Raw genomic sequence first — 25,514 nt, forward strand, 5'->3', positions numbered from 1 at the left:
ATTACAGGCATTATAAACACAACGGGTTAGCCTGCATGTCATTACAGGCATTATAAACACAACAGGTTAGCATGCACGTCATTACAGGCATTATAAACACAACAGGTTAGCATGCACGTCATTACAGGCATTATAAACACCATTACAGGCATTATAAACACAACGGGTTAGCCTGCATGTCATTACAGGCATTATAAACACAACAGGTTAGCCTGCATGTCATTACAGGCATTATAAACACAACAGGTTAGCCTGCACGTCATTACAGGCATTATAAACACCATTACAGGCATTATAAACACAACGGGTTAGCCTGCATGTCATTACAGGCATTATAAACACAACGGGTTAGCATGCATGTCATTACAGGCATTATAAACACAACAGGTTAGCCTGCATGTCATTACAGGCATTATAAACACCATTACAGGCATTATAAACACAACGGGTTAGCCTGCATGTCATTACAGGCATTATAAACACAACAGGTTAGCATGCATGTCATTACAGGCATTATAAACACAACGGGTTAGCCTGCATGTCATTACAGGCATTATAAACACAACGGGTTAGCCTGCATGTCATTACAGGCATTATAAACACAACGGGTTAGCCTGCATGTCATTACAGGCATTATAAACACAACGGGTTAGCCTGCATGTCATTACAGGCATTATAAACACAACAGGTTAGCCTGCATGTCATTACAGGCATTATAAACACAACGGGTTAGCCTGCATGTCATTACAGGCATTATAAACACAACGGGTTAGCCTGCATGTCATTACAGGCATTATAAACACAACAGGTTAGCATGCATGTCATTACAGGCATTATAAACACAACGGGTTAGCCTGCATGTCATTACAGGCATTATAAACACAACGGGTTAGCCTGCATGTCATTACAGGCATTATAAACACAACAGGTTAGCATGCATGTCATTACAGGCATTATAAACACAACGGGTTAGCCTGCATGTCATTACAGGCATTATAAACACAACGGGTTAGCCTGCATGTCATTACAGGCATTATAAACACAACAGGTTAGCCTGCATGTCATTACAGGCATTATAAACACAACAGGTTAGCCTGCATGTCATTACAGGCATTATAAACACAACGGGTTAGCCTGCATGTCATTACAGGCATTATAAACACAACGGGTTAGCATGCATGTCATTACAGGCATTATAAACACAACAGGTTAGCCTGCATGTCATTACAGGCATTATAAACACAACGGGTTAGCCTGCATGTCATTACAGGCATTATAAACACAACGGGTTAGCATGCATGTCATTACAGGCATTATAAACACAACAGGTTAGCCTGCATGTCATTACAGGCATTATAAACACAACGGGTTAGCCTGCATGTCATTACAGGCATTATAAACACAACGGGTTAGCATGCATGTCATTACAGGCATTATAAACACAACGGGTTAGCCTGCATGTCATTACAGGCATTATAAACACAACGGGTTAGCATGCATGTCATTACAGGCATTATAAACACAACGGGTTAGCATGCATGTCATTACAGGCATTATAAACACAACGGGTTAGCATGCATGTCATTACAGGCATTATAAACACAACGGGTTAGCATGCATGTCATTACAGGCATTATAAACACAACAGGTTAGCCTGCATGTCATTACAGGCATTATAAACACAACAGGTTAGCATGCATGTCATTACAGGCATTATAAACACAACGGGTTAGCCTGCATGTCATTACAGGCATTATAAACACAACAGGTTAGCATGCACGTCATTACAGGCATTATAAACACAACGGGTTAGCCTGCATGTCATTACAGGCATTATAAACACAACAGGTTAGCATGCATGTCATTACAGGCATTATAAACACAACAGGTTAGTCTGCATGTCATTACAGGCATTATAAACACAACAGGTTAGCCTGCATGTCATTACAGGCATTATAAACACAACAGGTTAGCCTGCATGTCATTACAGGCATTATAAACACAACAGGTTAGCATGCATGTCATTACAGGCATTATAAACACAACAGGTTAGCATGCATGTCATTACAGGCATTATAAACACAACAGGTTAGTCTGCATGTCATTACAGGCATTATAAACACAACAGGTTAGCATGCATGTCATTACAGGCATTATAAACACAACGGGTTAGCATGCATGTCATTACAGGCATTATAAACACAACAGGTTAGTCTGCATGTCATTACAGGCATTATAAACACAACAGGTTAGCCTGCATGTCATTACAGGCATTATAAACACAACGGGTTAGCATGCATGTCATTACAGGCATTATAAACACAACGGGTTAGCCTGCATGTCATTACAGGCATTATAAACACAACAGGTTAGCATGCATGTCATTACAGGCATTATAAACACAACAGGTTAGCATGCATGTCATTACAGGCATTATAAACACAACGGGTTAGCCTGCATGTCATTACAGGCATTATAAACACAACGGGTTAGCCTGCATGTCATTACAGGCATTATAAACACAACAGGTTAGCATGCATGTCATTACAGGCATTATAAACACAACAGGTTAGTCTGCATGTCATTACAGGCATTATAAACACAACAGGTTAGCATGCATGTCATTACAGGCATTATAAACACAACAGGTTAGCCTGCATGTCATTACAGGCATTATAAACACAACAGGTTAGCATGCATGTCATTACAGGCATTATAAACACAACGGGTTAGCATGCATGTCATTACAGGCATTATAAACACAACAGGTTAGCCTGCATGTCATTACAGGCATTATAAACACAACAGGTTAGCATGCATGTCATTACAGGCATTATAAACACAACGGGTTAGCCTGCATGTCATTACAGGCATTATAAACACAACGGGTTAGCCTGCATGTCATTACAGGCATTATAAACACAACAGGTTAGTCTGCATGTCATTACAGGTATTATAAACACAACAGGTTAGCATGCATGTCATTACAGGCATTATAAACACAACAGGTTAGCCTGCATGTCATTACAGGCATTATAAACACAACGGGTTAGCCTGCATGTCATTACAGGCATTATAAACACAACAGGTTAGTCTGCATGTCATTACAGGTATTATAAACACAACAGGTTAGCATGCATGTCATTACAGGCATTATAAACACAACAGGTTAGCCTGCATGTCATTACAGGCATTATAAACACAACAGGTTAGCATGCATGTCATTACAGGCATTATAAACACAACAGGTTAGCATGCATGTCATTACAGGCATTATAAACACAACAGGTTAGCATGCATGTCATTACAGGCATTATAAACACAACAGGTTAGCATGCATGTCATTACAGGCATTATAAACACAACAGGTTAGTCTGCATGTCATTACAGGCATTATAAACACAACAGGTTAGCCTGCACGTCATTACAGGCATTATAAACACAACGGGTTAGCCTGCATGTCATTACAGGCATTATAAACACAACAGGTTAGCCTGCATGTCATTACAGGCATTATAAACACAACAGGTTAGCATGCATGTCATTACAGGCATTATAAACACAACAGGTTAGCATGCATGTCATTACAGGCATTATAAACACAACAGGTTAGCCTGCATGTCATTACAGGCATTATAAACACAACGGGTTAGCCTGCATGTCATTACAGGCATTATAAACACAACAGGTTAGTCTGCATGTCATTACAGGTATTATAAACACAACAGGTTAGCATGCATGTCATTACAGGCATTATAAACACAACAGGTTAGCCTGCATGTCATTACAGGCATTATAAACACAACAGGTTAGCATGCATGTCATTACAGGCATTATAAACACAACAGGTTAGCATGCATGTCATTACAGGCATTATAAACACAACAGGTTAGCATGCATGTCATTACAGGCATTATAAACACAACAGGTTAGCATGCATGTCATTACAGGCATTATAAACACAACAGGTTAGTCTGCATGTCATTACAGGTATTATAAACACAACAGGTTAGCATGCATGTCATTACAGGCATTATAAACACAACAGGTTAGCCTGCATGTCATTACAGGCATTATAAACACAACAGGTTAGCATGCATGTCATTACAGGCATTATAAACACAACAGGTTAGCCTGCATGTCATTACAGGCATTATAAACACAACAGGTTAGTCTGCATGTCATTACAGGTATTATAAACACAACAGGTTAGCATGCATGTCATTACAGGCATTATAAACACAACAGGTTAGCCTGCATGTCATTACAGGCATTATAAACACAACAGGTTAGCATGCATGTCATTACAGGCATTATAAACACAACAGGTTAGCATGCATGTCATTACAGGCATTATAAACACAACAGGTTAGCCTGCATGTCATTACAGGCATTATAAACACAACAGGTTAGCCTGCATGTCATTACAGGCATTATAAACACAACAGGTTAGCCTGCATGTCATTACAGGCATTATAAACACAACAGGTTAGCCTGCATGTCATTACAGGTATTATAAACACAACAGGTTAGCATGCATGTCATTACAGGCATTATAAACACAACAGGTTAGCCTGCATGTCATTACAGGTATTATAAACACAACAGGTTAGTCTGCATGTCATTACAGGTATTATAAACACAACAGGTTAGTCTGCATGTCATTACAGGCATTATATGATATTATCTTATGTGCATTACTGTATGTCTTGTTGGACTCAGGCTAATAAAACGGCACTGAGCCCAATCCGTTCTCTATATGGACAAGCTCTTAACGTTTTAGACAGGAAACCTAGACAGTTTCACCATTGTAACGTACTTAGTAAATATCATTTATTGAGCCTTGATAATTTAATTACGTTTTCTGACCTCCGTTTAATTTATAAAATGCTGCCCCTCCACCATTGCAGACCTTTGTACAGTCCTGCTCCGAGACGAGAGCTAGAGCACTGAGGTCTGCATCGAGAGGGGACTGTAACGTTCCTCAGAGAAAGTCAGTATTTCGCCAAGACTGCTTTCTCCTTTAAAGCAATAAAGGAGTGGAATAGGTTACCCAGTAATATAAAGAACTTTCCAACCTACAGTGGTTTCTCCCGTGAAGCCAGGAGGTGGTTCCTGAGCAACCAGTGTTGCCAGCACTAAACTACTACTGTGTCTGTCGTGTTTTATTCTTGGCATCGATATAGATGTTTGCATGTATGTATTTTGTTATACTATTATCTATCTCATACTAACCTGTGCCCTTTCCCTGTTGTTTACACTATATGCAATTTAATGGGTGTTTTTTTAAACTCTGAATGGCCTTTGTATCCACCTGCCCAGGGACTCCAGATGGAAAGTAGCCTCTGGCTAAATCTGTTACAAAGCATCTCTGCCCTATATGGGGTTTAATGTTTTTTTGTATATGTCCCTGCCAAATAAACTAATACAATAAAATAAAAACCTAGACACAGCGGGTTAGCCTGCATGTCATTACAGGCATTATAAACGCATGCATGTTATTACAGGCATTATAAATGCATGCATGTTATTACAGGCATTATATACAACCTTTGCACAGACACTCTCACCCACCCTCAAGCATTCACACGTGTACACGTAGCACAACACATACCTGGAGTCTTCCCTGAAGCAACCCAATAGAGGCATACTGTACTGTACTGTACTGTACTGTACTGACAGCCTGCCATGTGGCAGGACACATTGTCCAATATTGTGTGCATCTGCACTAAGGCGTCCTCTTATTCTATGGATCAGTGACATCAGTCATGTAAAAAAAAAGTATTAATCCAAAAATGAAAATTCCGTCATCGTCTACTCACCTTCATGCCGGTTGAAAACAGCTGAACGGCTGAAGTCAATGCGGACCTATTCTATCTCGTCATGCTGGAAAGTAGCCTCCCTGTGTGTTGTGTGTTATATGGACAAACTTCACTCGTGTTCAACTGTGGCGTAGACGATGACAGAAGTTCTGCTGGAGACGATGACAGAAGTTCTGCTGGAGACGATGACAGAAGTTCTGCTGGAGACGTGGAATCTGCTCTGAGCCAGGGCGGCGGTTATTGTTTCTTTTTCTTTTTTAAGTGGAGAATGGCATTGAGAGCCTTAACGAGCCTTGATGACTTGCAGCTGGCGGGGGGGCGGAGTTTCTGCAGACAGGAGCAGTAGGAGCATTTTTCTCCATGAGGTAAACAACAGAGAGAGAAGGCAAAACACTGCCCAATGTGCTTAATATTACCGAGATTATAAATGATACAAAGTGGGTTGATTACCGTTAAAGCCATCCGTTAATCAATGTCAATTCATTAAATGTTGGTTAGGGTTAGATTAGATATGATTTACATTGTATATAGTGCACTACAGTTCTCTGCACACGAATGACTAAGCTCTATCAGCTGACTTCGGCCAGGCAGCTTAATGCAAATGTTTATGGGGGATATTTGAGTTATTCGACAAGGGCTCAGAAATAAACAGCAGCACGATCAATGAGTGAATTGGGGGAGAGCCAAGGGATGTGCTGGGGAGGGGAGGGGAGGGTCCAAGTCAATATTGGATGTAGTAAACAGGCACTTGTAGATGTATAGGTTATTGTGGGTGTGTGCCAGCCAGGCTCTCTCTCAGTCACAGCACTGCACACACAGGCAGGCAGATCCAGACTCGGTTCCACAGCAAAATGACTTTGGTGCATGATCTGTATTTATTTAGTGGGGGTGCATGAGTAGCGACAGTGCAGGCTGGTAACAGCGATGACAAATAGTGTAGGAGGTGTTACAGGCCCCGGGCGCGATGAACAGATGAGGTCAAGTTCCGAAAAATGGTCTCGCTACAATGAAATGGCTACTATTGGTACTAACACGTCACACATAGATACACTGGGTTCATTGAATCCACAAGAGTCTCAGCTTTCCAGTAATATACCCCATTTATGCAATTCCAAGACTGTTTAAGAACCCCAGTATGCAGACATATTCAAATAGAATAGGGGAAAATAACACATTTTAGTGGGCATGTCTGTAAAGTGATTATATCAATCAAAAGGGAGACGCATCGTGGGTATCCATAGCATTGTCATCAGATATTTTGAGGTGAGAGGTAAAGGGACCCTTTGAAAATGGCCATGCCCCGTTTTTCCCTCGCCGAAATGTTGCCTGAATTTAGAGCGTTATTTAGCCCCCTTCCTGACAAGATAGAATGACATGGTTGATACCAGTGGATGCCTTAGGTCTTCTAGTTTCATATGATATATCAGTATCTTCACAGTAGCTTTAAAACGACCCCGCTACACACTGCTACAGCCTCTGTAACTGACATATCAGCATTCAGCAAGGATGCTCATTTCACCTGAGGGTGTAACGCATATTACGCATGCTCTTGCACCCCCGTCCGGGGCCTGACAGAGGCGGCTGATCTCACCTGTCTTCAGAGACGCTGATGACGCCGTCTTCCTTTGGGATGATGGCCGCAGCGCTCACCACGTCCTGGAACGCATCGATGGTGCCGACCAGCACGGGCTTCCGAGCCCCGGGGACGGGGTGCTGCCGGTCGGCCGCCATGAGGTGATGCTCAAGCCTCCTGCTCCAGCTCTGGCTCTTGGAAACATAACACCCTGGTCCCCCAGCACAACACAGCCACGGCTAGCAGATAGCAGCTAGCAGCTAGCAGCTAGCAGGCAGGCAGGCAGGCAGTGCACTTGACTACAGGATGTTGTTGTGACAGCTAGAGACGCTGGCCTGCCAGTCAGCTGACATGAGACACTCATCTACAGACCGCTGTCAAGTCACATACAAACACAAAACGCATGTCTTCCGGTTATGACTTTCACAATAAAGCTCGTGCTGCTAGCACTGCACTGGCGACCCACGTACAGACCGTTGTCAAGCCACATACAAAAATACAGTGCCTGTCTTCCGGTTGTGACTTTCACAATAAAACGCGTCCTGTCAGGCAGCTGACAGAATGCTGTCAAGCCACATACAAAAACACAAGACCTGTCTTCCGGTTATGATTTTCACAATAAAACTCGTGCTGCCAGTGAGCTGACGGGTGTGTTGTGTTCGATCTACAAAACGGTTTGCACCGTCTGCTACGGTTTCTGGGTTGAACGTCATGTTTCCTCGAAACAGTGTGCAACAAGCTTTGATGTTGTCGGTTGTTTGGTGGGTGTGTCAGAGCCCAAGAGTGGAGAGACATTTTGTAGTGGAAGTGTGGAGGCAGTGGGAAAAGTATCGGAACAGAAGAGGAATGAATAGCGATGAACAAAACATAAAAAAGGCTTTTTGACCTTCATGGCCATGGTAGTCAACTGTGCGGATCAAGAGAAAATGGAAAAGATAAACCTGGTGGTGGATGCGGCCAGGAGGTTCCTGAACATTGTGGACATTTCTGGCGAGGAGATTGAGAAGATATTGAGATATCACAGACTCAGAAAATTGTGTCTGGGTCATAGAATGAACAGTATTGTGAATGGGAGCACAAAATTGGCATGAATCAACCTTGATCAAAGTTTTGTTGGCAAATATATGTGGTCTTCCTCTACAGCACTGGAAAGTGGGTTTTGTTGCATTGACATACCTGGGCCGTAATAAGCTACCAGTGGGTCCTTTGATTCAGAAAAATGGTTATTTGATGGTTGATATTATTGTTATGTGCTATTAGCAGTGTTGGGGGTAACTCATTACAAAAGTAACATATTACATGTAATATATTACTTTTAGCAGTAACTCAGTAATATAACTTATTACTTATAGGATTTCAGTAATATTATACCAGTTACTTTGTCAAGTAACTCAAGTTACAAATGGAGTTTTTTTTTTTTAAATCAAAGCACATATTTAAAAAAGATACAATCATTTCCTAATCAAACTGTGTATTTTTATGCAAATAACCACTATAGATGACAATAACAAAGGAAAAGAATAACATTTAGAATTTTGTATTGTTTACACTGACTTCAAGGCGGTTGAAATGATTTAGTTGTCCTGGCTGGGACAACATTAGCTGGCTGTCCTGGCTGGGACAACATTAGCTGTCCTGGCTGGGACAACACTAGCTGTCCTGGCTGGGACAACATTAGCTGTCCTGGCTGGGACAACATTAGCTGTCCTGGCTGGGACAACACTAGCTGTCCTGGCTGGGACAACACTAGCTGTCCTGGCTGGGACACTATAATCACTATAATCAATTGCAACAAAGCACAAATGAGTGGTGGCAACATTTTTTTCATGAGAGTATGTGAGGAGGGAATGACTCAAAAATCAAAGCACTGTTCTGAGTCCATTTAGGATGAAACCCCCACGACTTTGATTCCACACAAGTAGAGATGATCACTTTCAGACAAAAAGACAGGTACCGTCCCATGTCATGTCTGAGAAGGCCACACAATGAAAGTTTTGGAACTTCAGAACAAACTTCAGTCAGGGTTCAAAATCATATCAAGTCATGATGATCAGCAGCCAGGTGTAGCCTATATAAACCCCACCGTTTAGAGAGGCAGTGCGCACTGCGCACACACTCCCAGTAGATGGGGGCAACGCTTGTCACACAACAGCGGGTACAAAGCACCGCCGTTTCCGTTTAAATGAACGGTACGTGTTGTCGCGGCTGAACTTGACCCTGGACCACTCTCAGCTGCCTACAGTCCGCTGTCAAGCCAGATACAAAAACACAACACGTCTTCCAGTTAGGACTGTCACAATAAAACTCTTACGGACATTGGCAGGTGACGTATTTGATGATGAATGCTGCCAGACAGGACACTCATGCTGCCTTCCAGACACCTGGGACGTGGGTGTTTCCCAGTGGAAAAGTCCCACCCCCCACCTTCAAAGCATTCCAGAGCACAAAGGCAAAACGCAACCAAGAAACATGGCGGACCGCGACAAACTTTTTTTTGTTTAGCAAATAGCAAGACAGCTTAACGAGTAGAGCACCATCCTTACATATTTAAATGAAAATGAGGAGCAGCAATGACACATAATGTAACAGACTCTATTATACATTTTATTAAGGCACTTAATACTTTGGACTACATACTCCATGTTGCGGCCATTGTTGTGTGACGTCAGACAACTGGTTCCCAGCCTAGTGGGGGTAGATTTTTTTCTCCCAGTTTTCAAGTGGGAGCTCCCACTTTGAGTGCCGTTCCAGCGCACTTTTCCTAATAGGAGGCCAGAAAATCTGAAGGTCCCAGTTGTCTGGAAGGCAGCATCATCTACAGACCGCTGTCAAGCCACATGCAAAAACACAACACATGTCTTCCGGTTGGGACTTTCACAATAAAACTTGTGTGTGTGTGTATGTGTGTGTGTGTGTGTGTGTGTGTGTGTGTGTGTGTGTGTGTGTGTGTGTGTGTGTGTGTGTGTGTGTGTGTGTGTGTGTGTGTGTGTGTGTGTGTGTGTGTGTGTGTGAGGCAAATGTTTTATGATGAATGCAAAGTGCCAACATGAAATAAAGAATGTAGATATCAAGTGATAATATTAATATATATTACAGGATATGGAGAACCCCGAACCCTGTGCCCAGTGCCCTAGCACCAAGACTGACATACTTCTGGTCTACTTGTGACTTCACAATAAAAGTCAAATCGGTTAACGCCTTGAGCCTTAAGCCTACTGTAACTACGATAAGTAAAGAGTAAATAACTTTATTACAAAAGTTAAACTTGTCAATTTGTATTTGCCACTTGAACCTGGTAGACTTCCCAGTACAGGGTCTGAGTTCCACAAAAGCACAGTGCACACTAATCAATCATCATTAATCAATATGCACAACCAGCAATTTCAACACTGGAACATAGAATGAAAGTAAGTCTGAATCACAGCAGGTGATACACAACAGGAAGTAATAGCACTAAACCTTACTGAGACAAAGAAAAATGAAAATGTGCAAAAACACTGACAAAAACAAAATCAATGTGTAAAAAAAAAAGCAAAAGACAGAAGTTGCGGAAAAATGCTTAGCCACGTTTTTCTGAAAGAAATAATTAGGATTAGGGTATAGGGTATATTGGCCGAAACCCTAGGCTCGCCCGCTATGCGGGCTCGCCGCACGCAACACAGCTCGACTGCTGCATGGCCTCACCTTATTCAGAGGAGACCGTCTGGCTTGAGAGACTAACATGAAGTGTAAATACAATCGCAGGTTCCGATTGTATTTACATTTCCTGTGACTCATAAACCTAGTCTGACACCTAAGTTAAACTAGGTTTGACCAGGTGAGTCAGACTAGTTTGAGCAGGTAAAACAGCCGGCGTTTTGAACAGGAAGTCGCAATACAATGGGTCAAGTGGGCGGGGCTGCATAAAGATGAAATTGACATCACTGTCACTGATGAATGATGTCACAAGGCCTATAACATCAGTGATTTCATAAGATGATTTTGGTCGATAATGATGTCATTGACGACATCACTGATGATGTCATAGACATTGTGACATCAGTGGGACAAAATTGAAACAAAGAGATATTGCCCACTTGCTCCCTTTTATATGGGATGTTGTGATCAAATACAAAATGACAACTGTCTCAATTCACAAAGTGATGCACACACATAGATAGGCACAATATCATTCTAGTAGGCTATAGTTTTTTTTGTGGTCAACAATTTCGCGCCCATGATCCTCTTACAGCGCCACCCTCAGCACTTTATTTTGAAAGACGTGTCATTGACAAAGCGGAAATAATATAGTGGACTGTTATGTCTTGCTGGAAAGTGTGTCAAAGCGCAGATAGCCTACTCCTCGAGTAAGCAAGAGCCAGCCGGATGTTTTCCTACTATTCTTGCGGAAGTGATGATATTTTCCAAGTATCTATATTATGTAAATTGTGTTGCTCAATCCCTTATATTCGGTTTAGTGTCATGTGGCATACATCTCGAGCTAATAATGCTAGTAATGTCCCTTTCAGGAATCAATAGCTTCTTTTTTAAATCGAAGTCGTTCCCAATTAAGCTCTGCCAGCTTAATTGTTTTTCTAATCACCATAATCATCCCTGAATGCATGTCCATTTTTTGACATTAACAAAGTGGATGTTTCCATCCACTGGGGAAAAAAAAGACAAACAGTGCATTGCAAAACCTTACAGAGCTGCAGTGTGTGTGTGTGTGTGTGTGTGTGTGCGTGTGTGTGTGCGTGCGCGCGCGCGTCCGTGCGTGTGCGTGCGTACGAGTGCGCATGTGTTCAGATCAATCCTTTGCAGTGATTATAACCCATTTCCCTTCAGATCGTTTGGAATGGGCTGTTTCATAGTTCAACACATGGAAATAAAGTGCCTTATGTGAACGAGCAGTGTGGGTGTCTACATCATTACATTTGTTATTGTTTTTGGGGTATATCTTTCCTCCATACTAGTCTTCAAGGGCTGTCTTTCACAGTAGCCCACGCCCGTGCATCAGATGAACTGAGTGTTACTTGATGATGTAATCAACTAACATGGCACACATGGCCCTGTTATAGTTCCTCTGCAACGGTAAAACACAGCCTCCCCTGGTAAAGAATGCATGGCCACCACACATGTTATATTCTTCAACAGCCTAACGTTAATGCATGTTGTTGAGAATTTTCCTTGCATTCCAGCCTCAAGCATGCGCACAAGAGTCCTATGGCTTTGTCCTTATTTGGATATGGTAATTAGGCCCTTCAAACAGCCAATGAGCGACCGAGTGAGTACGCACGTGACGCTGAGAGAGCGCTTGGGGGGCGGGGTCAAGCTTGTAGCTGAGGTTAAAACCAGTGGACAAGACACAGCGCATTCAGTGTAGGGAGAAGCAGGGACTCACTGTGAGGGGAACTTTGTTTCTATGAAACTTAGGAATAATTGCAAAATATTGTAAAAATTATCAAAATCCCTCCTGAATCCATAACCTGCCCCTAGGGTTTGAGGTTTTTAGCTTAGTTTACCCGGAAAGGGCTTCTACACTCACTATTCTGACACTTTTTTTTTGGAAAAGAATGTGTGAGACAGAGCAGTTAGCCAGCTAGCAGCTAACTGTTAGCTAGCTGAGAGCTGATACAGGCGGCAGGCAGGAGAACAAAAGCCAGGCTGGGGTTTTTTTTTTTGTGTTTTTTTTTCCGCACTGACACCAAGTCCATGCAGAACGTGTCCTCACCATCACAATGCCCGTGTTACTTTTTCTGATAGACACGTCCGCTTCAATGAACCAGCGCACCCATCTGGGCACTACCTATCTGGACATAGCAAAAGGCGCTGTTGAGACTTTCATGAAGGTACTGTAACCACGGGCAAAACGAGGCTAATCATGTGGGGAGATCCTGCGGTTCGCATCATCATTGTGCTGTTGTAAGCTCGCCTGTCACAACAGGGTCTGTGTGTGCGGGATAACCGATCAGTTGAATTCTCTCTCTCTACTCTTCTCTCTCTCCCTCTCTCCCTCCACAGCTCAGAGGCAGAGACCCGGCCAGCCGAGGGGACCGGTACATGTTGGTAAATTTTGAGGACGTTCCGCTCGGGATCAAGGTACTATTTTTCGGGTCATTTATGTCCAGCTTTCTAGCCCCCTGACCTCCCATCGCTCACTGCTCCGCCACGCTGCTGCGGTCGCTACATCGATTGTGTTAAGAGGGAAATCTTCAGGACAGGAGGGAGCTTTCATACCCCTTTTAAAACATGGCCGACATTTTGTTTCAATGTGAGAGCAGCAAGGAACTCTGGGTGTTATTTATACAGCGAGGAGAGAGAGAGCGAGAGAGAGAGAGAGAGAGAGGAGGAGGTGGTGATGTCTGGGGGGAGGGAGGGAGAGAGAGAGAGAGAGAGAGGAGGAGGTGGTGATGTCTGGGGGGAGGGAGGGAGGGTGAGTAGCCTACTTGACTTGTTTAGACCAAATTGCCACTTTCGTCAGTGCGACTTTACCCACTTAGTCATTTTATGGTCCCAGGCTAGTCGCACTGCTGTCATGTTGTTGAGTTAGCCACATGGGAGAGGATCAAGCCACCTATATGTGTATCAATTCATAATCATAATAAAAATCATATCAAGTGAAATACTGCCCTCTAGGGAAGCTGTCTGGTTTTTGCTCTGATAGGTGCAGGCTAGTTATTTATCTTTTATTTAATGTTGTTGTTAACTCAACCTCCTTGTTTTCATTCCTTTTCTAAAGGCCGGGTGGAAAGAGAGCCACGCCACATTCATGACCGAGCTGAGGAACCTGCAAGCAACCGGACTCACGTCTGTCGGCCAGTCCTTGAGGACCGCTTTTGATTTGCTCAATCTCAATAGATTAGTGACTGGGATAGACAACTATGGACAGGTATGTGGTGCTGGAGAGGCAGACAGGAGACTAGGGGGGACCAACGTTTCATGACAAGCTACAGTGTATATACCCCACAGACAGACAGGAGACTAGGGGGGCCAACGTTTCATGACAAGCTACAGTGTATATACCCCACAGACAGACAGGAGACTAGGGGGACCAACGTTTCATGACAAGCTGCAGTATATACCCCACAGACAGACAGGAGACTAGGAGGACCAAAGTTCCATGACAGGCTACAGTATATACCCCACAGACAGACAGGAGACTAGGAGGACCAAAGTTCCATGACAGGCTACAGTATATACCCCACAGACAGACAGGAGACTAGGGGGACCAAAGTTCCATGACAAGCTACAGTATATACCCCACAGACAGACAGGAGACTAGGAGGACCAAAGTTCCATGACAAGCTACAGTATATACCCCACAGACAGACAGGAGACTAGGAGGACCAAAGTTCCATGACAGGCTACAGTATATACCCCACAGACAGACAGGAGACTAGGGGGACCAAAGTTCCCTGACAAGCTACAGTATATATCCCACAGACAGACAGGAGACTAGGGGGACCAAAGTTCCATGACAAGCTACAGTATATACCCCACAGACAGACAGGAGACTAGGAGGACCAAAGTTCCATGACAAGCTACAGTATATACCCCACAGACAGACAGGAGACTAGGGGGACCAACGTTTCATGACAAGCTGCATTATATACCCCACAGACAGGAGACTAGGGGGACCAAAGTTCCATGACAGGCTACAGTATATACCCCACAGACAGACAGGAGACTAGGGGGACCAACGTTTCATGACAAGCTACAGTATATACCCCACAGACAGACAGGAGACTAGGGGGACCAAAGTTCCCTGACAAGCTACAGTATATACCCCACAGACAGACAGGAGACTAGGTGGACCAAAGTTCCATGACAGGCTACAGTATATACCCCACAGACAGACAGGAGACTAGGGGGACCAACGTTTCATGACAAGCTAAAGTATATACCCCACAGACAGACAGGAGACTAGGGGGACCAAGGTTCCATGACAAGCTACAGTATATACCCCACAGACAGACAGGAGACTAGGGGGACCAAAGTTCCCTGACAAGCTACAGTATATACCCCACAGACAGACAGGAGACTAGGGGGGACCAAAGTTCCATGACAAGCTACAGTATATATACCCCACAGACAGACAGGAGACTAGGTGGACCAAAGTTCCCTGACAAGCTACAGTATATACCCCACAGACAGACAGGAGACTAGGGGGACCAAAGTACCATGACAAGCTACAGTATATACCCCACAGACAGGAGACTAGGGGGACCAAAGTACCATGACAAGCTACAGTATATACCCCACAGACAGGAGACTAGGGGGACCAAAGTACCATGACAAGCTACAGTATATACCCCACAGACAGGAGACTAGGGGGACCAAAGTTCCATGACAAGCTACAGTATATACCCCACAGACAGGAGACTAGGGGGACCAAAGTTCCATGACAAGCTACAGTATATACCCCACAGACAGACAGGAGACTAGGGGGACTAAAGTTCCATGACAAGCTACAGTATATACCCCACAGACAGACATGAGACTAGGGGGACCAACGTTTCATGACAAGCTAAAGTATATACCCCACAGACAGACAGGAGACTAGGGGGACCAAAGTTCCATGACAAGCTACAGTATATACCCCACAGACAGACATGAGACTAGGGGGACCAAAGTTCCATGACAAGCTACAGTATATACCCCACAGACAGACAGGAGACTAGGGGGACCAAAGTTCCATGACAAGCTACAGTATATACCCCACAGACAGACAGGAGACTAGGGGGATCAAAGTTCCATGACAGGCTACAGTATATACCCCACAGACAGACAGGAGACTAGGAGGACCAAAGTACCATGACAAGCTACAGTATATACCCCACAGACAGACATGAGACTAGGAGGACCAAAGTACAATGACAAGCTACAGTATATACCCCACAGACAGACAGGAGACTAGGAGGACCAAAGTTCCATGACAAGCTACAGTATATACCCCACAGACAGACAGGAGACTAGGACGACCAAAGTTCCATGACAGGTTACAGTATATACCCCACAGACAGACAGGAGACTAGGAGGACCAAAGTTCCATGACAGGCTACAGTATATACCCCACAGACAGACAGGAGACTAGGGGGACCAACGTTTCATGACAAGCTACAGCATATACCCCACAGACAGACCAGAGACTAGGGGGACCAAAGTTCCATGACAAGCTACAGTATATACCCCACAGACAGGAGACTAGGAGGACCAAAGTTCCATGACAACCTACAGTATATACCCCACAGACAGGAGACTAGGAGGACCAAAGTTCCATGACAACCTACAGTATATACCCCACAGACAGACAGGAGACTAGGAGGACCAAAGTTCCATGACAACCTACAGTATATAGCCCACAGGAGACTAGGAGGACCAAAGTTCCATGACAACCTACAGTATATACCCCACAGACAGACAGGAGACTAGGGGGACCAAAGTTCCATGACAACCTACAGTATATACCCCACAGACAGACAGGAGACTAGGAGGACCAAAGTTCCATGACAAGCTACAGTATATACCCCACAGACAGACAGGAGACTAGGGGGTATCAAAGTTCCATGACAAGCTACAGTATATACCCCACAGACAGACAGGAGACTAGGGGGGACCAAAGTTCCATGACAACCTACAGTATATACCCCACAGACAGACAGGAGACTAGGAGGACCAAAGTTCCATGACAAGCTACAGTATATACCCCACAGACAGACAGGAGACTAGGGGGTATCAAAGTTCCATGACAAGCTACAGTATATACCCCACAGACAGACAGGAGACTAGGGGGGACCAAAGTTCCATGACAACCTACAGTATATACCCCACAGACAGACAGGAGACTAGGAGGACCAAAGTTCCATGACAAGCTACAGTATATACCCCACAGACAGACAGGAGACTAGGGGGTATCAAAGTTCCATGACAAGCTACAGTATATACCCCACAGACAGGAGACTAGGGGGACCAAAGTTCCCTGACAAGCTACAGTATATACCCCACAGACAGACAGGAGACTAGGGGGACCAAAGTTCCATGACAAGCTGCAGTATATACCCCACAGACAGACAGGAGACTAGGGGGATCAAAGTTCCCTGACAAGCTACAGTATATACCCCACAGACAGACATGAGACTAGGGGGACCAAAGTTCCCTGACAAGCTACAGTATATACCCCACAGACAGACAGGAGACTAGGGGGACCAAAGTTCCCTGACAAGCTACAGTATATACTCCACAGACAGACAGGAGACTAGGAGGACCAAAGTTCCATGACAAGCTACAGTATATACCCCACAGACAGACCAGAGACTAGGGGGACCAAAGTTCCATGACAAGCTACAGTATATACCCCACAGACAGGAGACTAGGAGGACCAAAGTTCCATGACAAGCTACAGTATATACCCCACAGACAGGAGACTAGGAGGACCAAAGTTCCATGACAAGCTACAGTATATACCCCACAGACAGGAGACTAGGAGGACCAAAGTTCCATGACAACCTACAGTATATACCCCACAGACAGGAGACTAGGAGGACCAAAGTTCCATGACAAGCTACAGTATATAGCCCACAGGAGACTAGGAGGACCAAAGTTCCATGACAAGCTACAGTATATACCCCACAGACAGGAGACTAGGAGGACCAAAGTTCCATGACAACCTACAGTATATACCCCACAGACAGGAGACTAGGAGGACCAAAGTTCCATGACAAGCTACAGTATATAGCCCACAGGAGACTAGGAGGACCAAAGTTCCATGACAACCTACAGTATATGCCCCACAGATCGCCCCCCTGCCCTCTCCCAAGTCCTTCAAGCATCAACCACCCGCACACTGTGTCCACACACACACACACACACTCCTTCAGAGTCATACGACACAAACCATGACGGCCCGAATGCAAAACGTGGAATAACTCCTGTTTTCACTTGTCAGTAGCCGTTCTTGATCTCAGCATTGATTTGATTCCTTTTTCCTTTTGTCTTTATTTTATAAGTCAAAAGTATTCCCATGCTAAAGTGATAGGCTATCTAAGGGGAAGGTGACCAATGCATGGTTTAGCCTTTTACTCAGTAGCAGGATCTCTTTCAATAGACAGTCCAATCCGGCACAGTGTGGTGATAACGGGTCTGCTGGGTGAGGGTGTAGCACCTAGCTTGCCAAGGGAATCCTCTTTATTAACGGGTCTGCTGGGTGAGGGTGTAGCACCTAGCTTGCCAACGGAATCCTCTTTATTCTTGTTTTCTTTTTGAATTCCAACAAAAGAGGCAAAAGCAGTTGACGTGACTTCTGCAGAAAGACCTAGCTTTTGACCTTAGGGGGGCGGGTGCCTATTTTGTTACTAAACTCCTCAAAAAAAAAAGTTCGTAAACGTTATTTCGGTCGATTATTTCTCCCCTTTAATAATACCGATTGGTATTGTATTTTATATAGTGGGAAAGCCTGATTAGTCACCTTTACAACGAGATGCAACTTGTACGGATCGTGCATTCGTGGAATGAGCAACACAGCTAAACGTGTGGGTAGCGCCCCCAGAAAATGTGCCAAAATCCCCTGCAATATTCTTCTGTTGGTATTCACTGTTGTTTTGAGTTGCTTGGTGGATTGGATGGTTGCACTCTCCCACAGTGATAAGGACAAAAAACAACACATATTGGCCATTTCTACACTTTATTCATTTGACACTGTCAGGGACCTCAGTAGCGTGTGGAAGATCCATACGCAGCCACAACAGCTTGGCACCTCCTCCTCATGCTGGTCACCAGCCTAGCCACATTTTGCACACCTGTGATAGTCCAGTAAAAATGTCACTTGACCTCACACTAATTGCAACAAAACCAAACTCAACTGATTTTGTATCCTCAATATGTCCTCAATGAAGGAAAAAAAAGGCAATGTATGAAGGGAAACCTTTGAAAATGACCCATATGATGCCACCAAAAACGTTTATTTAATTTTTACCATTTTTTTTTATTTATTTATTTATTTATTTATTTATTTATTTTTCTCCTTGAAGCAAAAAACACATACAGGATATAAGTGATGAGGTTTATGGCACATTAAAAAAAAAAAAAAAAGGCTTCCATAGGCTACCATCATATTTAGGTCATTTTCAAAACTTTCCCTTCATACATTTCCTTAACACTTTTTTTCCTTCATTGAGGACATATTGAGGATACAAAATCAGTTGAGTTTGGTTTTGTTGCAATTAGTGTGAGGTTGACCCACATATTTGCGTAAAATGCCTGGACTGCTCAAAACAAGAGTGAATACCAACAGAAGAATATTGCAGGGGATTTTGGCACATTTTTGGGGGGCGCTACACACGCGTTTAGCTGTGTTGCTCATTCCACGAATGCACGATCCGTACAAGTTGTATCTCGTTGTAAAGGTGACGAATCAGGCTTTCCCACAATATAAAATACAATACCAATTGGTATTATTAAAGGGGAGAAATAAGCAACCGGAATAACGTTTCCGAACTTTTTCTGAGGAGTTTAGTTAAACTTGTATACAAATGGAAGTATGCTTCCTGTCTTGAGACAGTGGGGAGCATAGGGAGTTGGCTCTGAACAACTTTAAAAATGACTAGATTATTACATTACGTCATTTGGCAGACGCTTTTATCCAAAGCGAGTTGCAATATCAATTTTGTCAACGGTAGAGAAATCAACTATGCAACACAATCTATGACAGCTATGACTTTTTGAAGGAATAGAGTGTCACAAAGTAGTTTGAGAAGGAATAAGTAACGGTTGGATTTCTTTATAAAAAAAATTAGAAGAGAGAAAGATGTTAGTTCAAGACGGTCTGTTCACGTCTTCACGATGCTCAAGGGAAAGGTTAACTGTGCGATATGTATAGAGCAAGTTAAGGGTTAATTGCGATATCTATAGAGCAAGTTAAGGGTTAACTGTGCGATATATATAGAGCAAGTTATGGGTTAACTGTGATATCTATACAGCAAGTTAAGGGTTAACTGTGATATCTATCCACCTTATTTTTGAATGCCCCACTGTAAAAAATAATTGTGCGTACAAGTTCCGGTTTAACGTGACTCATTGTTGCAGCTTTCCTAATGTATTCTACTTGATTTGAAAAGATGGCCACCTACACTCAGTCTCTTGTACCCTGGCTGAATTGAACATAACTTGGTCAATAAGTATGTAACATACAAAATAAAACAACCCGTAATATCTTAATTTTATGTAGAATGCAGAGGACATGTAACTGTTTAGTTAAACTTGCATTCCAGGAATATTGTGCTCTTAAGATGACGTTAGTGGCTCGAGTCCGTTTCGTCCTGAAACCCACATAGGTTGCGCCAGGCGTAACCTATGTGTGGTTTGGCGCAACCTATGTGCGATTCGAAATAACGCATCCGAGATAGAAAACGTTATGAATATAGCCACGTTATAAACAACAAACTAACGCTGGTGATCCGTATGGAAATAGTGTTACTCGAAATGGTTAATATTAGCCACAGCAGGCGATTACCCATGAATGCACTGCGCTCTTAAAGGGATATTTATCGACGAGATTTCTGCCAAGCTGGACCTGATTAGTGATTTGCTCCGTTCGCCCAGACGGGTGTCAAGCTGTCAGCAACAAGGCTGGGAGGATCACACCGGAAGAAGCACCCACATGCAGATCAGGCAAAAATGGCCGCCAAAAATAAGGTGGATAGAGCAAGTTAAGGGTTAACTGTGCAATATCTATAGAGCAAGTTAAGGGTTAACTGCGATATCTATACAGCAAGTGAAGGGTTAACTGTGATATCTATAGAGCAAGTTAAGGGTTAACTGTGCAATATCTATAGAGCAAGTTAAGGGTTAACTGCGATATCTATACAGCAAGTGAAGGGTTAACTGTGATATCTATAGAGCAAGTTAAGGGTTAACTGTGCAATATCTATAGAGCAAGTTAAGGGTTAACTGCAATATCTATAGAGCAAGTGAAGGGTTAACTGTGATATCTATAGAGCAAGTTAAGGGTTAACTGTGATATGTATAGAGCAAGTTAAGGGTTAACTGTGATATCTATAGAGCAAGTTAAGAGTTAACTGTGCAATATCTATAGAGCAAGTTAAGGGTTAACTGCGATATCTATACAGCAAGTGAAGGGTTAACTGTGATATCTATAGAGCAAGTTAAGGGTTAACTGTGATATGTATAGAGCAAGTTAAGGGTTAACTGTGATATCTATAGAGCAAGTTAAGGGGAAAAACATGCGGCTGTAGGCCTGCACTCACAGCATATTATTATTTTATTAGTATGCGCTAACTTGTGTTTAGTGTCGTGGCGTGCTAGTCCCACGCTAACTTGTGTTTAGTGTCATGGCGTGCTAGTCCCGCGCTAACTTGTGTTTAGTGTCGTGGCGTGCTAGTCCCACGCTAACTTGTGTTTAGTGTTGTGGCGTGCTAGTCCCACGCTAACTTGTGTTTAGTGTTGTGGCGTGCTAGTCCCACGCTAACTTGTGTTTAGTTTTGTGGCGTGCTAGTCCCACGCTAACTTGTGTTTAGTGACTAGTCCCACGCTAACTTGTGTTTAGTGTCGTGGCGTGCTAGTCCCACGCTAACTTCTGTTTAGTGTCGTGGCGTGCTAGTCCCACGCTAACTTGTGTTTAGTGTCATGGCATGCTAGTCCCACGCTAACTTGTGTTTAGTGTCGTGGCGTGCTAGTCCCACGCTAACTTGTGTTTAGTGACTAGTCCCACGCTAACTTGTGTTTAGTGTCGTGGCGTGCTAGTCCCACGCTAACTTGTGTTTAGTGTCGTGGCGTGCTAGTCCCACGCTAACTTGTGTTTAGTGTCGTGGCGTGCTAGTCCCACGCTAACTTGTGTTTAGTGTTGTGGCGTGCTAGTCCCACGCTAACTTGTGTTTAGTGACTAGTCCCACGCTAACTTGTGTTTAGTGTCGTGGCGTGCTAGTCCCACGCTAACTTCTGTTTAGTGTCGTGGCGTGCTAGTCCCACGCTAACTTGTGTTTAGTGTCGTGGCGTGCTAGTCCCACGCTAACTTGTGTTTAGTGTCGTGGCGTGCTAGTCCCATGCTAACTTGTGTTTAGTGTCATGGCGTGCTAGTCCCACGCTAACTTGTGTTTAGTGTCGTGGCGTGCTAGTCCCACGCTAACTTGTGTTTAGTGTCGTGGCGTGCTAGTCCCACGCTAACTTGTGTTTAGTGTCATGGCGTGCTAGTCCCACGCTAACTTGTGTTTAGTGTCGTGGCGTGCTAGTCCCACGCTAACTTCTGTTTAGTGTCGTGGCGTGCTAGTCCCACGCTAACTTGTGTTTAGTGTCGTGGCGTGCTAGTCCCACGCTAACTTGTGTTTAGTGTCATGGCGTGCTAGTCCCACGCTAACTTGTGTTTAGTGTCATGGCGTGCTAGTCCCACGCTAACTTGTGTTTAGTGTCGTGGCGTGCTAGTCCCACGCTAACTTGTGTTTAGTGTCGTGGCGTGCTAGTCCCACGCTAACTTGTGTTTAGTGTCATGGCGTGCTAGTCCCACGCTAACTTGTGTTTAGTGTCGTGGCGTGCTAGTCCCACGCTGCACAAAGCATCACTACGTCTTCCATCCTCATGCTAGCTTTATGTTTCACTATTTACACTCGTGGCAGTTTTTTTTTTTACACCATTTTAGCTTTTCTTGTCTCTCGGTGAGTTTGTAGTTTCTGGAACTGAGATGACGATGAGCCACTTAGATGGAGTTTAAGGTGCGATTCTGTTTACTTGGGGCAGTCTTCCATTATTCAGTGATTCACACACACTTAAAGGAACACTCCGCCCATTTTCAACCAGCTTTGTATCATTAGAACATCAGTAGTATATCAGAAAACTGTAAACTGTTTTGAAGTCTGTCATTTAATTTGACAGTTATTGAGTGTTAAAGTGTGGACCAGTGACATCACTGGTCCACACTAACTCAAATTAATAACTCATTAACTCAAATCAACTCTCAATAACTGTCAAACTAGATGAATGACTTCAAAGCCCTTTACAGTTTGAGAGTTGATTTGAGTTAATGAGTTATTCATTTGAGTTAGTGTGGACCAGTGATGTCACTGGTCCACAATTTAACACTCAATAACTGTCAAATTAAATGACAGACTTCAAAACCGTTTACAGTTTTCTGATATAGTACTGATGTTCTAATGATACAAAGCTGGTTGAAAATGGGCGGAGTGTTCCTTTAAGGCTGGCTCAGACTACAGGATTTTTGGCCCGATTTATGCCCGATTTACCCCTCCCGAGAATCTGAGGAGAAATCTGTCCTGGCAGCTTGCCAAGCGTGGTCGGGCCCGATGTTCGGCACAGATTATCTTATTATCACACGGCGCCACCTTAAAACTCTATACGGGAGCTGCGCCACCCACCTCAGATCCTTTACTTTGTGCAGGAGAAAACGGAGAAAGCCGTGATCAGAGAGACACCGACGCATGCTGCAGCCAGAGCCACACAGATTGGTCTGTCCGCAGCCGACAGTTGGCTGCGATCCGAGCCCACAACTGAGCTCCTCTGCCGCTGTCTATCCGCCTGCACACAGCCCCTCCACAGACCACCCGCCAGAAAGGCAGCACCCGAAGCCGAACGGCTAAACCTTCTCCCTCAGTCCCGCCTGCCATTTCCTTGTTTCGCTGAAATCCGCCCGGGGCAAAAACTGAGGCTGCGAAGACAGACTTTGCTGCGTGTGGGGAGGAGCCCGCAGCTCCAGCGGTGGAGAGGGGGGGGGGGGGGGGTGGGCACGCAGGCTGCACAGAACCACATCATGTCACCTACATCAAGAAAACACCAGCCAGAGTCAGTGAATGCGCTTGAAATTAGAGTATTCATAAAAGTGACTTTATCTTGAAAAGTAAAAAAAGGACGACAGAAAACCCTTGAAAGTGCACTTCTTTCAGAGTCTGTTCATTTCATAATGGAACTGTCTAGAAACAAAATTTCTTCTTTGAAAAGAAGTAGGAGTGTCCAATGTTTCATTAGACGTCCAACCCCTGTTCATATAGCCCTAATAGAAAAAAATTCTATAGCTGTTTTCAACTGAATGGAAGTGAATCTGGCACAGGCTCCAGACAATTTTACTGAAGCGCTGTGGCACTCAATGTGTTAACCCTCCCGATCTGCTCACAGCCTCATCGGGGCCGTCCCGATCATATCAAACATGTTTGATATTTAGGACTGAAAATCTGCACCAATAGCCTACATCATGCTGCTGCTGCGCAAGACTCCCGTCATTATCGTTAATTTGCGCGGCTCATTTGATGCGCCGCACTGCAGGCATCAGATAGGCTACCAAATACCAACAGCACAGAACCACGAGTATTTTGGGGAAAATGTCACTAATTTATATCACAATGAATGAGCAATGAATAAAAAGTTGTTTATACCGTACTTTTGAGCCCCTGCCAGTCAGAGGCTGTTAATCTCCTACCTGTCTATCAGCCAGGCAGTGTGCGGGGGAAAAAGGCATTGCTGCTGCGGGAAGCAATCCAGTCTATCCAAACTTTTGCCAATCTGATGTCATCATGACATGCAGCAGGGGAATATGTTGGTAGCCCGATGTGTTTGTGTTCTCACTTCTCACACAATCCTTGCTATAGAGTCACGTTGTTTACACGCTTGTTAAACTGCCCAGAGACAGGCGGACATGAAAGAGAGGAAAAGAGAGGAGAGAGAGGTGGGGTGAGGGCGGAGCGCTTTGGTCGCTGCTGGAACCCCATTTGACGCTCCAAAATCGAAACCGGTTCAAAGTATGGCCGCTCGTCAAGGTGATTATCCTGCCGATAATCTTAATAATATCCTGTAGTGCATGGTGCACCACATTTACAAATCTTGTAGTGTGTGCATGTTTGAGATGATAGGGAAGATAATCTGGGAAGATTCTCCTGTAGTGCGTGTCACAGCCAGATTTCAAAATCGGCTAGGATTTTCAAAATCCTGTAGTCTGAGCCCACCTTTAGCTTCCCATTGAAATCAGGTGTGGGAGGGAGCCTACACTGCATATATACTGTGTATATATATCTATACTATATTATATATATATGCCCTTGTGAGTCGCAAGCTCGGGTCACTGTATGGCCATGCTTAGTATAAGGGTCGTATATACACTGCTTCACTGCCAAGTGTGCGTGACTTAT

At 44.0% G+C, this 25,514-nt stretch overlaps 2 protein-coding genes across 2 annotated transcripts in view; one reads left to right on the forward strand and one right to left on the reverse strand.

Annotated features, from left to right (window-relative positions):
• The window catches only part of wdfy2 (WD repeat and FYVE domain containing 2), a 47,095-nt gene extending 39,500 nt beyond the window's left edge, over positions 1-7,595 (reverse strand). The window contains exon 1 of the mRNA XM_083639047.1: positions 7,414-7,595. Within this exon, the coding sequence (XP_083495173.1) occupies positions 7,414-7,553 (140 nt within the window). The 5' untranslated portion in view covers positions 7,554-7,595. The remainder of the gene's footprint in view (positions 1-7,413) is intronic.
• Positions 7,596-13,112: 5,517 nt separating this feature from the next.
• The window catches only part of ints6 (integrator complex subunit 6), a gene marked incomplete at both ends in the record, with an annotated part of 71,996 nt that continues 59,594 nt past the window's right edge, over positions 13,113-25,514 (forward strand). Inside the window, 3 exons of the mRNA XM_083638314.1 lie at positions 13,113-13,223; positions 13,396-13,473; positions 14,114-14,263. Coding sequence (XP_083494440.1) covers positions 13,113-13,223; positions 13,396-13,473; positions 14,114-14,263 — 339 coding nt within the window. The remainder of the gene's footprint in view (positions 13,224-13,395; positions 13,474-14,113; positions 14,264-25,514) is intronic.

This window comes from Poromitra crassiceps (assembly GCF_964638095.1).
Source record: "Poromitra crassiceps genome assembly, chromosome: 6".
Lineage (NCBI taxonomy): Eukaryota > Metazoa > Chordata > Actinopteri > Beryciformes > Melamphaidae > Poromitra > Poromitra crassiceps.